We start from the raw sequence: 15,096 nt of genomic DNA on the forward strand, positions 1-15,096 counted from the left end.
CCCTGGGTTCAATCAATCCTCAGCACCACATAAAAATAAATAAATAAAATAAAGATATTGTGTCCAACTACAACTAAAAAAATGAACATTAAAAAAACTGTTAGAACTGATAAATAAATTCAGTAAAATTTCAGGCTACAAAATCAGCACACAAAAATCATTAGTGCATTTCTTTGCACTAGCAGCACACTATCTGTAAAAAAAAATTAAGAAACCAATGCCATTCACTATAGCATGTAGAAATAAAAATAAACTTAACCAAGGAGATGAAAAACCTGTATACTGAAAACTATAAAACACTGATGAAAAAAATAGTTGGCAACACAAATTAATGGAAAGGTATCCCATGTGCATGGATTAAAAGATTTAATATTATTAAAATGTTCATACTGCCCAATGTAATCTATAAATTCAGTGCAATCCTTACCAAAATGCCAATGTCATTTTTCACAGAAATAGAAAGAAAATGTTTATGAAACCACCAATGACCCTGAATAGCCACAGCAATCTGGAGGGAAACACACACGCGCGCGCGCACACACACACACACACACACACACACCTGAAGGTATCACACTATCTGACTTCAAATCCATTAAAAAACTATAGTAATCAAAACAGCCTGGTAGTTTAAAAACATACACATAAAAACAGATGCATAGAAACAGACAAATGGAAAACTGACAAATGGAACAGGACAGAGATCCCAGAAATAAACCCAACATTTATGGTCAATTGATTTTCAACAAAGATGCCAAGATCACACAATGGAGAAAGAACAGTCTCTCCAGTGAATGGTGTTGCTGAAGAAGAAAAAGATGGATTTGCAAAGCATCAACTGGCCTTGAATTTCTCTTCAACAAAGGTGCACACTAGAAGCTAATGGAATAATGTGTTCAAAATTACAAGGAAAATGTACTTAGTTAGATTCTATATTTAGACTTCTATATTCAATCTAATAAGTATTCAAGTAGCAACTCAAAATAAACATTTCCAAAAATACAAGAACCTCAAAAGTTTACTCTCTCACATAACTCTCACATAATTATACAGTTATATACTTCCACAGAATGAAGAATGAATCTAAAAAGAGAATGAGCATCATCAAGAGTGAAGAAACTGTTGTAATACTTATTGCTATGACTTAGAAAAATAGAGATTGTAAAATTTATATGAAGATTTTTGCAGTACTGGAGATCAAGCCAGAATAATTGTTAAGAGGAAATGTTCAAAATCTTAATAACAATTTGGAAGTAGAATCCCATATTATCTCAACAAGTTTGGAAGTGAGATAATAGTAAATTGAGAAACATGAAATTATGCCAAGATTCTTCTCTTGTACCAAGAGAAGAAGTGGATACTGTGTCACTCTTTATGCAACCAAGGGGAAAATGTGTACAAATACATACATTAAATATTGAAAGGTCAACTAGAAAAATGGAAATGGAATGTGTACATTCCAAGCCACAAAATAGAAAAAAAGTGGACAAAAAAACCTTAGCAATTTATGAAAATGAAGGAAGGGCTACTTTTGTAGCAAAATAAAATTGGAAAAATTAGAAGACAGAACAAAGATAATAAGAACAAAGATACTAATGATTACTAAAAATTAAATGAGTTAAGTTTCTCCATTAAAAGATCAATAATCCAGGGCTGGGGATGTGGCTCAGTGGTTAAGTGACCATGGGTTCAATCCCCAGTACCAAAAAAAAAAAAAAAAAAAAAAAGAATTCTAGCCATAGCCTATTTCTGAGAGAGGATGAAAATAAAGGGCTAGAGAAGGCATGCAAAGCAGTGCTTGAGGTGTCGATGTGACAACTGCAGTACCAGGGGAAAGGCATCATATAAGACAAAAGGGGGCATTTGGCACTGGTAAAGGAATAGTCCACCAAGATTATTCCACCATATGACAATCATAAAACTACTGGAGCCTAACCATACACTTTGGAAGTGGATCTGATAGATGGGGATAGAACTCTAAGGAGAAAATACACACACACACACACACACACACACACACACACACACATGGGGGGGGTTGAATGCAGGTCACAGAAAATGACAGATCAGACAGATCAAAGTAGAAGAAAGGGTAAAGCAAAGCCAAATAACACAGTTAACAGATTAATAAATTACTATTCATTAATGGCAAAAGACACATCCTTTATAAGCACCTAGAAACATTCACAAAAATTAGCCATAACTTATCTCACAAAGCAGAATTTAACAAATCCTAAAACTTCTCTGACCTCAATATAGCAAAATTTAGAAACTAACCATAAAAACAGTTGCCCCTCTGAAACCTCTCCACTTAAAATTTTTAATTCATTCTTCTAAATAACTCGAAGTTGAAACTGCAGATGCTCAGAAATTAGTGATAGTGTTGTATCTGACATACATGAGATGACCCATCAATACCAAAGGAAAATTCAGAATATAAAATTTATTCATTTTTAAAATTATAATAAGTAAACTAATAGATGGTTAAAAAATAGCAAAAAAAACCCACCAAAATGTGAAGAAATGCATTCATTAAAAAAGCATAAATCAGCCAAATATAAAACAAAAGTAGATTTTATCAATAAATGCTAAAGCTGATTTTAAAAAAAAACAATAAATAAGACTTTTATCAAATCCAGATTTTTTTTAAAAAGGCACAACAATATTAGGCATACAAAAAGCAACATAATTATGGATGTAGACGTGATTTTTAGAATTATAAGATAATTGTATGCTTTTTTAATGGCACCTCAGGTGATCAGCTACTTGAAGATGCTGAACATCTTTCCAGCCACTCACTGTTAGAAACTCATTGAAGTAGGCCATGAACATAAACTTGGTACCTTTCATGAGAAGTGAATGGCCACAGACATTGCTTCTGGCCCCCTGAGGAAAGGGCGGAAGGGTTATGTGGTTTGAATAATGGCTGGAACGACAAACTGAGGTTTCCCTGTGAAGCACAGCTGTGTGCACCTGCAACTGAGTAAGGGCTATTCCTGTTATAAACCAAGGCGAACTGGAGAAAAACACGTGCAGATCTATTCAGGGTGCATTGTGTTGAATGTTCTCCATGTGGTTATTGTGAAAAAGAATACTTCTGGTTGGACTAATATTACTGTGCTTCATCACCTGGGACCCCAAAGAGCTAGCAAAACCCACAGATTTTCTAATAGCTCTAAATATCCATCAGTTGTGTGTGTGTGTGTGTGTGTGTGTGTGTTTATAAAAACCTGTGTTAGTTAGATTTCCATCACTGTGCCAAAATGCCTGAGAAAATTCACTAAATAAGGAGAAAAAGGGCTTGGGGTTGTAGCTTGGTGGTGGAGCATGGGTGAGGCCCTGGGTTCTATCCTCAGCATCACACAAAAATAAATAAATTAAATAAAGGTTTACAAAAAGGAGAAAAGGTTTGTTTTTGCCCAAGGTTTCAGGGATTTTGGTCTGTGGTTATTTAACTTCACTTCTTTGGGCCTGTGGTGAGACAGAACATCTGATAGAAAGCTCATGGTGGACCAGAGCTGCCCACCTCATGGAGACCAAGAAGCAAAGAAAGTAAGGAAAGGGACAGGTTTCCTATATCTTCTAACCGGGTATGACCCCAGTGACTTCACTCCCTCCCCTAGGCCCCACCTCCTCAAGGTCCCACCACCTCCAAACAGAGCCACAGACTAGGGACCAAACCTTCAACCATGTGCCTTCAGGGGACCTCCCAGATCTAGAGACTACAGCAAAGCCCTAAACAAAGAATATAAGAAACCTAGAACCCAAGTGCGCACAATTTAGCCTTATGTTCCTCCACCTGTGCTGCAACACAGCCACCACCATGTTGTCTTGAAGAAACAGGATACTAAGAAAAAGAAGCAAAAAGTCAAAGAATATACAAGATGTTGGGCCAAGAAAATGAAGGTCAAAGAAAAATGCCAGGAACAGACTGCCCAATGATAGAGGCTGTACTCTCTGAGACCGTCTACCTCTAGGTTTGAGTCCAGTCAAAACCAAGATTTTATAAATGTAACAAATAAGATTAGACCTTAAAAGGGGATGAGGATATTATGAGCAAATTTATGTCAATATATTTAAAAATATAAAGTCAATGATGTTATATAGGGAAATACAAAGAAAAATTTTAAAACATTAACTGATAAAAGCAATAATCAATGAAAAAAAAATGCAAGCTTAGAAAACATTTAAAAGGTTTTCCACAAATAAAACAGTAAACAGTTTTCTGGCTTGTCACAGATTCAATATAGATTTGATGTAAGTATAGGCATCTCATATAAGATGTAGGTTGGTACCACTGTAACATTGGAATGCTCTAAATAAATAAATAGCATTAACTATGATAAAAATTGAAAAAATCATCAAAATTTTAGCCTTCAAAAAGGCCCAAGCCTTGATATTTTTATTTGTGAGTTCTAACAAACTATAAAAGAATAGCCCATTCCTATATTATAAAAATTTTCAGGATTAGAAAGAGGTGACAAACCTCTACACTTATCCCATAATATGAACATAAACCTAATATTAATAAAGGAAGGAGAAAAAAAACAAGTTATAAAAATGAAAATATGAATGGGACTGGGGATGTAGCTCAGCAATAGAGTACTTGCCCAGTATGAGTGCTTCACTGGGTTCAATCCTCAGAACAGGAAGAGAAGAGGAGAAGAGAGGAGAAGAGAAAATGTGTTGACATAATTGTCAATGTTTGAAAACGACAAAAAAAAAGACAGCCCAATCCAAGTAGAAAATCCAAGCAAAATAATTAAAAATCTCTGTAATAATGAATAGGATCGGTAAGGTGGGGAATTAACAAAGAGGAAGAATCATTATATTGTACTTGAAATAGCTAATTAGAAAACAATGGATAAGATCCTATACTATCACTCTTTCTGCCTGTCAAATCAGAATCTGATCTGGAATATTATATTGCAAGTTTTGTCCAATGCAATATAATATAAACATTATATTGGTTATTTAACTTCATTTCTTTGCAAGTTTTGTCCACTGCAATAAGAAAAATAAATTGAAAGTTAAGGATCAGATAAGAAACAAAAAAGCAAAAAAAAAAAAAAAATTGCCAGTTCAGAATGTACAAGAGAAACTACAGATAAACTGTTGAAACCAAGAAGAAAGTTCAGCAAATCTGTATATAAAATCAGTTATTCTACACTATAACAAACTAATATAATTTAAAACTGCATCTTTTTGTTTGTTTGTTTGTTTGAGCTGGGTCTCACTATGTTGCCCAAGCTAGCATCAAAATCCTAGGCTTAAGGGATCATCCTGCTTCACTCCCAAGTAACTGGGACTATTGGTTTATAGGACCATGCCTGGCAAACTGCACCATTTTAAATATGCAACAAAATAAAGAAGGTATCTAGAAATAATGTAACAAAGGATGTATATGGGGAAATCATAAAATTTTACTGAAGACATTAAGTAAGGACTACATAAATCGATGCCATGTTCATGGCTGAAAGACCTTATATCCTAAAGTTGTCAAGATTCCTTAATCTAAATTTTAATGCAATTCCACAAGACTCTCAATAGAACTATTCATAGAACTTGATGAACTGATTCTAATGTGTCTAAGGAATAGAAAAAGAAAGTGAACAATCAAGACAAATGAAAAACAAGAAACTGGAATTCATGCCCTATGAGAGAGCAAGGTTCACTATAAACTATAATAATTAAGACAACATGGTACCAATGTTCCTTGGCAAATAAACCTATGGAATAGAATGAAAAGACTAGCACATGATTCACACGTATATGGAAATAGAATTTATATCAGAAGAGCTATTTCAAATCAGTAGGCAAATCATATGAAGAAAAGTGTTATCTATGCAGAAAAAGATGAAAGCATATTCCTACCTCATATCAAAATAAAATTCAGGTTAATGTGTTATTGTGAAAAATGAAACTTTGGAAGCTTGAGGAGAATATCTTAATGTCCTCAAACAGGAAAGGACTTATGAAATGAGAGGCAAAGAGCACAAAACATAGTGCAAAAAATTATAAATTTGACCTCATTAAAATAAAAAAAACTTAGATTTATCAAAATATACCATTTGAAAAAAAAAAAAAAAAAAACCTAGAGAGACAGACCAGTCATGGGCTGGAAGAAGATTCTTGAAATGCATATGAATAACAAAGGGTGGTGGTAAAAACCATCTAAAGGACCCAACAAATGAAGAGGAAGACAACTCATGAATCAACAAGCAAAAACAGGAACATGCAATTCAACAGAAGGTGAAATTAAATTTCTCAACCCACTGGGGGTGTTAAAACTAAACAAAAACAGCAATGAAGTATCATTTCACACCATCGTGTGAGCAACACACTTTAAAATCCACTAAGAGCTGATGGGTCTGTGGAGAATGGCATTTCTCCTACACAGTGAAAGGGGTCTGCACTGGAGAACATGCACCACCTAGTAAATATGAAAACACATGTGTCTTCATCTGGCAAGCCCACCCCTGGGCAGATGCCCGAGATGTGGACATGCCTGGTCGTCACAGTGTTAATTATAATAGAAAAAAATTTTAATTGAAAAACCTAGATATCTCTCAACAGGAGGGTGATTTTTGATTTAATGGCATGGTCATTAAATGTACTCCTGTATTGCAATTAAAATAAAATAGAGCTAAAATGTATCCAAATGGTTAAATCTCAAAAACTTTGCATGGATTACAAAAACAGCAAATTTGCAGAAAGGGTACAATTTGTTACTCCCTTGTATAAAGCTTTAGAACATTCAGAATGATGCTGAATGTTTTCATATTTGGTGAGCATATCCGAGCGCTCAGGGAGTGATAAATACCACATTTGTTTCCTGGGAAGAATGCCAAAAGAGTTTCAATTGCATGTATAAGATTGATTACATGGGTGCTAGGGCCTCTTGTCTCTCCTCCAGGTGTGCCACGGGGGAGGCCTGGCAGGACATCATGCTGGCCTGCATGCCAGGCAAGAAGTGTGCCCCAGAATCCGAGCCCAGTAACAGCACAGAGGGAGAGACGCCCTGTGGCAGCAGCTTCGCCGTCTTCTACTTCATCAGCTTCTACATGCTCTGTGCCTTCCTGGTAAGTTGGGGGGATTTGCTAGTCCCAGGAAACTAGGACAGTCTTAGGGCAGCCCCTTGACTCTGCAGCTTACTGTCAGGGCAATACATAGAAGATGGCTTGCAGACACTAAGTCAGTTGTAATGTCCAGCCACACTGGGAGAAGATCAGGAAGACTGGGCCAGGCAAACTCGGCCATCCTCTTTTTTGTTCACATTCCCAGAGGACAAAGGGGATGTGTTGAGGCTCAGCAAAAACTTACACATTTTGGCACCTCGATGAGGAGTGAGAGAAAGGTGGCAGATAAAGCCACCCTCTGGCCTTGGCAGCCCTTCATGGCACCATGTTATAAGGGAAGCTGTCCAGCCCACAGGTAGGGGTCACCCCACACAGTGCTCAGGGCAGTGAGTCATGCTCATGTCCATGAGACCCAAGTTCTTGGGCCTGGTATTTTAAATGCGGACATATTGCTGGTATTTAGAAATGTTGGCTTCTGCATTGCTTGGGCTGGCAAGGTGGGTTCAAGTGGCCAGTGTGTAAGAAAGTCCTTGTGGAGCCCCTCATGGTACCTACTGTTCCCTGCAGATCATCAACCTCTTTGTAGCTGTCATCATGGACAACTTTGACTACCTGACAAGGGACTGGTCAATCCTGGGTCCCCACCACCTGGATGAATTTAAGAGGATCTGGGCAGAGTATGACCCTGAGGCCAAGTAAGTTCCCTGAGGGAAATCTTATGGAAGACGTCCATGATGGGTCAGCACGGGGTGGATCAGTGGGAAACACTGAGCTGTCAAAAGCCTGCAAGAGGCCAAGACCCTTTGACTAAGTTGAGAACATGTCAGTTGATGGAAGGGCAGGAGAGACTAGCATCAGGAATAACTAGTAAGTACTCACTTCAGGATATTTAGGGCTAGGAAGATCTTGACTCTATTCCTGACCTCAGGTCTAAGGATACCCTCATCTGTTGATCATCTTTGAATGACATCCCATAAATTCCTTTTTTTTTTTTTTTTTTGGTGCTGGGGATCGAACTCAGGGTCTTGTGCATGCAAGGCAAGCACTCTACCAACTGAGCTATATCCCCAGCCCCCATAAATTCCTTTTGGTCAGATGGTTAGTGTGCCAAAGCAGTGAGTACATACTGAGGAATTTAATTGCACGACATATGCACATTGATTTTTGTATTGTTTTGGGGATTTTATGATGCAATTCTGCAGTCTGCCCTATTTAACCAGAAAGGCCACAGTATGGAGAGTGCCCCTCTGTAGGTAGACCCCCACCTCCCTGATACATGAATCCTGGGCTGCAGACAGAATCCATGACCCTGACCATTCTTCCCTTCCTCTCCTTCCTCTTGCAGGGGTCGCATCAAACACCTAGATGTGGTGACCCTCCTCCGGCGTATTCAGCCCCCCCTGGGGTTTGGGAAGCTGTGTCCTCATCGTGTGGCCTGCAAAGTAAGAAGCAACCTGTGTTCTAGGGGTGGGAGAAAGAGAAAATATGGGAGGCGAGATGCTTGTTTACCTTGTGACCTTGGTCAGACCAGAGATCCTTAAGGGAATAAAGATAATAATGTATGTGTCTGAAGAAATGAGCCTGGGCAGGTTGTATTGTAAGGATCCCTCTAGACCTAAGTTCTCAGATGCAGTAAAGGAACTACAGGCTGAATGCCTCATGTCCCGGTGAGCCCTGTGTCCTGTCTGAATTAAGGACTTGGTCTGCCCAGCAGGCTGGAGCACCTTGGCCTCCTGCAGAACCTCCAGCTTGGAGTGATGGGTGCGGAGTTCTTTCCCAGGAGCCGGAGGGCCAATAGAGAGGCCATGCCTTGGATTCAGGGGATCTGCAAAGCACTAATATGTTATGAAAAATCACTCAAACACTCAAAATTTTGCCAAAGAGAGATTCTGCCACTGGTAAAAGTGGCAGTGTCACCAAGTCTATGAAATCAGTGAGTCTAAGAAATAAGATAAAAATACTGGGGCTGGGATTGTGGCTCAGCAGTAGAGCGCTCGCCTGGCACGGGCGGGACCCAGATTCGATCCTCAGCACCACATAAAAATAAAGGTATTGTGTGTGTCCATTTACACCTAAAAAATAAATATTGGGAAAAAAAAGATAAAAATACTAAGTTCTGTTAGACACACCTCTGCCTGACCCTGAGATTGAGCATCATTCTCAGCCCCTGACCCCTCTCTTGCCTAGTTGTAGCTCCAATCATGCAGCCCAGTAATTGCTGAGGAATGTCATTCCCACTCCTGCCCCCCTTCTTTCACCTCCCATGCCACCTCCTTTCTCACCACTTTGTACTCCCTGTTAGAATAATAATGAGCTGAGAAAGAGCTGGGGGAAATGAGGCCAAAGAGCTGCATCAGGGGAAAATGGTGGAAGGATTCAGGTCTGTGGATAATCCACTCATAGAAAATGGAGAAGAGAGAGATTATGGAGCCTTCTGCTTTGCTTTGTTTTATTCAAGTTATAGAAAATATGAGAGATAAAGAGCACTCTGTTAGCTTCCCATAACTGTGACAAAATAACTGAGAAAAGATTTATTATAAAGCCAATTTATTATTGGCTCACAGTTTCAGTCCATGGTTCCTTGGCCTTGATGATCTGGGCCTGTGGTGGCCCAGTACACCATGACAGGAGTCCATGGTGGAGGAAAACTATTCACCCCATGGTGGTCAGGAAGCAAAGAGACAGGAAGGGGCTGGGGTCCCAATAGCCCCTTCAAGAGCATGCCCTCAATGACCTAACTTCCTTCCATGAGGTCCCACCTCCTAAAAGTTCCACCACTTCCCAGTAGTGCCACAGACTGGTGACCCGTCCTTCAGCACATGGGCCTTTGGGAGCATTTGAGATCCAAACCATAACAAGCACAAATCAAATGTAAAGTAGAGGCACGATGGGAAAAGGATGTGCCTAGCAGCTGAAATGTACCCATGGAACCTCCAGGACTAGGAGGTCTGAGTACAGGGCTTTATGCTTTCCAACTCACACAGCCCATGAGACTCAAAAACACCCAGTGTCTCAGGAAAGGACAGCACTTCCTGGCACAAGGTCAACAGGAGGACCCCATGTGGTCTGAGAAGCAGCCTCCTTGACCACACCCTGGTGTGGACGCCATGATGAGCATCACGCTGCTCTTTCTCACAATGACCTTGTGTGTGCTGACAGCCCCTCACAGAGCACAGGGCCGTGGAAGGACATTTGGGGAGGTGGGAAAGAGGGAAGAGGCATACCACCCTACCTGGAGCCAGCAAGCTCTGACGCGGCTTGATGTAGCAGTGCCTGGTGCACAGCTGCCCTTCATTGTAGCAGAAGCACACCCCGAGGCTGAGCTGCACTGGGCGGGACAGCAGGGAGGGTGGGCTTAATATTCCTTTGTGGAAGCGAAGGTCCAAGGACACATTCCATCCGTCCCCCACTCTGTGGAGAAGGGCAAGAGTTCTCACAGCAAAGCCCAGATTCTCCCCAGAGAAGGTTTTGAGTACATTGCGGCAACCCACGCTTCACACCCACCCACTCCCAGCAGCACCCACACAAGTCACCAGGCACCCTCCCAGCATTTCCACCATGGTGGTTGTGTAGGGCCTTTGAGAACCATCTTCTGTAATCTCTGGCTTTGCCTCCTCTCTCCTCCAGCGTCTGGTCTCCATGAACATGCCTCTGAATAGCGATGGGACAGTTATGTTCAATGCCACCCTGTTTGCCCTGGTCAGGACAGCCCTGAGGATCAAAACAGAAGGTAAGGACCATCCATGGACCACTGGAAGAGCCACTTGGAAGATCCAGCCAACCAACCAGAGAGGAGCTCAGCAGCCTTCCCACCCAGTACAGCACAAAGCAGCGAGATATGATAACCTGCTTTCTGAGTTGCTGTGATTAAAAAACCTGACCACAACAATTGTAAAGGAGGAAAAGTTTATTTGGGGGCTCCTAGTTTCAGAGGTCTCAGTCCATAGGCAGCTGGCTGCATTCCTCAGGGCTCCAGGTGAGGCTGAGCAACATGACAGAGAGTGTGGTGGAGGGAAGCCCCTCACATGATGATCAGGGAGCAGAGAGAGATCTCCACTAACCACATACAAAGGCACACACCCCCATGACCCACCTTCTCCAGCCACACCCTACCTGCCTCAGTCACCACCCAGCTAATCCCACCAGGGGGATTAATTCACTGATTGGGTTAAGGCTCTCCTAACCCAGTCATTTGTCCTCTGAACCTTCTTGCACTGTCTCACATTCAGATCACAACACTGGGTCTTAAGGAGGCCCTGCCTGCTCATGTTTTCTTTGTTTTTCAATGACCTCTTGGCCTCTCGTTTATTTATCTTGAGCTCTCCTTCTCCATTAAAGTTTAGAAATTATTCTGGTGTTGACTTGATGTCTAGGGTATAGTTCAAAATACAAAAGGGGATGATTGTTACCTGAAGCAGGACTGAGCCCTCCAGGGATATGCACTGGCTACAGGTGGGTTTTTCAAATGCTCAACTCTCTTTTGAAATTAAAAGGACTCATGTTGGGAAGGGGACATAATGACAGGTGGTAACTATGGTGGAGGTCATCGCATACCGTTGTGCATGCTGTCCCTGGCACAAGGCGATCAGCTCCTTGACAGGTAGGGGTTAAGGTCCTACCTGTGCTACACTACTCATGCTACACTTCTCAGCCTATGGTCCACACACACACACACACTTCCAGTGAGTCCCTTCTAGTTTGCACAGAGGTACCCTGTGGGCTAGCAGTGACCCTGGTTTAGGTCATCTGCTGTCTGTCTCTGAACCACTCTGCAAAAGTCTGTATAAAATGTGTCTCAAAACATGCCCTTGTTCTCCAAGAGCCTGTAGCCATTCAGTGCTTCTTAGAGTGTAGTCGAAAGACCATGAGCTACAGGATTAGCTCTTGGGACTTGGTCAAAGCTGAGTACCAGCTGGTACCAGCTCGGATTTACCAAACCTGAGTGTCTGTGACTCGGGCCAGCAATCTGCACTGTGGACCAGCTACATGGATGATTTGTGTGTGAGCTGGAGTCTGACACCCACTGGTGCAGTAATAGGAGAAGATACACACGAGGCGAGCAGCGTGTTTTCTTCCCCTTCTTACACTTCACCCAGGAGCCCGGGCTGCCAGGGAGATGGGAGGTTTGTGTCTGCATCTCAGCTCTCTCACCAACATGCATGTGATTCTTTATTCTGTCTTCATTTGTAAAATAGATAAAGGTGATGACATCTGAGAATTTAGTTCAGTGCATCACCAGGAGAGGTGCCTTCTTTCAGTTAAATCTTTCCAGAAAATAGCAGAAACCTCTGAAAGGAAGGGAAATGAGAACCTGTCCAGCAACATGCCTGTCAAAATTATGAGCTAATTTTTAAAATTAAACACAGGTCAAATTTTGCTGAAAAAAAGAAAGCAAAGGCTAAAAAGTATGCCATTGGTATCAATGCAATAACTCAATCCAAAATGGCTATCAATAGGCTTATTTCTGGCTAAAACGAATTAGGTAGACATGTAGTACATAAGTGTGTGCACAACAGAAGAAAATCAGAAGGAAAGTTGTTAATACATTAATATGGAATATCACTGACTGGCAGAATCTTCTTTCTTTAATTCTATTCTTTCCAAATTTTCTACCATGTCTATTATTTCATTTATGTTCAGGGGAAGGGTTTTCTCTTCCAATAAAAGAAGACACTGACTACTGGAAGGAATATGCAGTATTACTAGAAACTTGGTATAAACTAAGGCTGAAAGTTTGGGTTCCATAGAGAAACAAAAATTACTGATTGAGCAGTGTTGAAGCTGCACTGCCTGCAAACCAGGTCCCAACAAAGTGCCACCAGCAGTAGCACCAAGTTTGCTGTAACTAGACTTATACAGAGACAAGAGGAGAAGCCAGCCTCTGGGAACTTTAGCCAAGTCCAGAATTCAAGAAAATCTTTGAAACAGACATCTCAGAATAGCCACCAACGCACCTGTACATACATTTGAGGGTGATCCTCCAGGCTCCCCACAGACTTGTTAAAATCAAGACTTGGAGACAAAGGAAAGAAATGTGAGGAAAACATAAATTTGTGAGGAGAAGATTTAGAGCGGCCTTGGCCCTTCAGGCTTTTGTGAGTGGAAGGAAGTGAGAGAAGTTCACACTGACTTTGGAGAACCAGTGCTCTTTCCAGTAGCAAGCCTTAAAAATACTTTGATGATATAAAGCAACGGGCAGTGACACTGCACAGCACATAGATCATTATGACACTAAACGAAAACCTGGAGAAAAACGTGAAAGAGCCTTTGGAAGATGTATTTGTTTCCTGGGTCTTCTATAACAAATGATCAGAAACCAGATGGCTTAAAACAAGAGAACTTACTCCCTCACAATTCAGGGAACCAGAAATCTTTTAAAAGTAAGGTACAGGCAGGTGGGTCCCAGCTAAAGACTAGGAGGAGCTGTGCCTGCTGCTCTTGAAGCTTCTGGTGGTGGCTAGTGACACTGGCTCTCCTGGGCTCACAGCTGTGTCACTGCATCTTTACCTCCCTCTTCACATGACCTTCCCCGTGTGTCCCTGTGTGCCTCTTTGCTTTGTGTAAGGATACTGGGCATATTGGACGTAGAGCCCACCCTTATCCTATATGACCTCATCTTAACTAGTTACATCTCTGAGGACCCTTTTTCCAGCTAAGTCCACATTCCAAGGAGCCAGGTAGACATGAATTTTGGGAGGATGCCCTTCAACCCAGTTCAGAAGTTTATTTGAGCATTGTTTTAATTGGGACTCAGATTGTGTATGTTAGAAACCTCTGACTTCCTTCATCGATGGCCTCCATCGGAAGCCCAGAAGTTGTCCTCTGGCTTCAGCTACTGTTTGAATCTGACCTTCTAAGGAATAACTCAGAAGCCCTCACTCCCTCTCCATGGCCACATCTGCTTGCTCTCCTGGGTGGCTTCAGACCTGGGTTTGAATGCAAGCAGTCTGACCCCAGAGTTCTCCTTGACGCCCTACAGCATCTCCATGTAATAGCAGTATCCATCACCTGTACTGCTTTCCTAACCCTGGATAACAAATTACCACACACTTTAAAAAAAAAAAAAAAAAAAAAAAACCATCCAGTTATTAGCTCACAGTTCTGTAAGTCAGAAGTCCAGCATGGAGTAGCTAGGTTCTCTGCTCAGGGTCTTGGGAGACCAAAATCAATATTAACCAGGCTGTGCGCCCTTCTGGAGGCTCTGAAGAAGATACCACCCCTGAGTTCATTCACATTGTTGAAAATTTTCAGTTCCTGCCATTGTGGATGTGTAATCCTCATTCGCCTGCTTGCTGTCAGCTGGGAATCACTCTCAGTTCCTAGAATCTCTCAGTTCGTTCCATAGCATGGGTTTCTGTGCTCTTCTAGTCCAGCCAGGGTCCATCCCTCTCATTTTCTCTCTGCTCCCAGCTGGTGAGAACCCTGGATTTTTAAAGGGCTCATGTGATTAGGTCAGGCCCACAGAGATCTTCTCCCTGGCTGACAGTCATAGGTGCCCTATGACGTAATCTAATTGCAAGAGTAAAATCCATCTTATCCTCAGGCCCAGGGATTATGCATCATGTGTATGGTGGTGGGGTGGGGCAGGTATCTTGCATAGCATCTAGAATCCTGCCTAGCACCTCACTCTAATGGGTACAGGTCTCAGCTTTCCTTTTCCACCACTGTCAAGCCTGTATCCTGTGGCTTATTCCTGTAATCTCAGGCACCTAGGAGGCTGGGGCAGGAAGATGATAAGTTGAGGCCTACCCCGGCAACTTAGCAAGGTCCTAAGCAACTTAGTGAGAGTCTATCTCAAAGGGGAGAAAGGAGGCTGGGGATGTATGCTTGCCTAGGCTGTCAGGGGTTGGGGGGTTGGGGTGCTGCAGCTCAGTTCAGGCTCTTCATCTCCGAGTGCCCCCACAGGCTGGCCTGAGTGACAGGTGGGGAGGAAGGGAAAGGAATGGCACTAGACAGGGCTCAGAAGGAAAGAAAGAAAGAAGGAAAACATGGAGAAAGGGAAATGGAAAGAGGAAGG

At 41.8% G+C, this 15,096-nt stretch overlaps 1 protein-coding gene across 25 annotated transcripts in view; it reads left to right on the top strand.

Annotated features, from left to right (window-relative positions):
* The window catches only part of Cacna1c (calcium voltage-gated channel subunit alpha1 C), a 707,547-nt gene that overhangs the window by 679,082 nt on the left and 13,369 nt on the right, over positions 1 to 15,096 (top strand). For all 25 annotated transcript variants that reach the window (XM_076853983.1, XM_076853987.1, XM_076853986.1 and 22 more), the window contains 4 exons: positions 6,917 to 7,082; positions 7,647 to 7,774; positions 8,425 to 8,521; positions 10,707 to 10,809. In XM_076853983.1, coding sequence (XP_076710098.1) covers positions 6,917 to 7,082; positions 7,647 to 7,774; positions 8,425 to 8,521; positions 10,707 to 10,809 — 494 coding nt within the window. The remainder of the gene's footprint in view (positions 1 to 6,916; positions 7,083 to 7,646; positions 7,775 to 8,424; positions 8,522 to 10,706; positions 10,810 to 15,096) is intronic.

Source organism: Callospermophilus lateralis, chromosome 4 (genome assembly GCF_048772815.1).
Source record: "Callospermophilus lateralis isolate mCalLat2 chromosome 4, mCalLat2.hap1, whole genome shotgun sequence".
NCBI lineage: Eukaryota > Metazoa > Chordata > Mammalia > Rodentia > Sciuridae > Callospermophilus > Callospermophilus lateralis.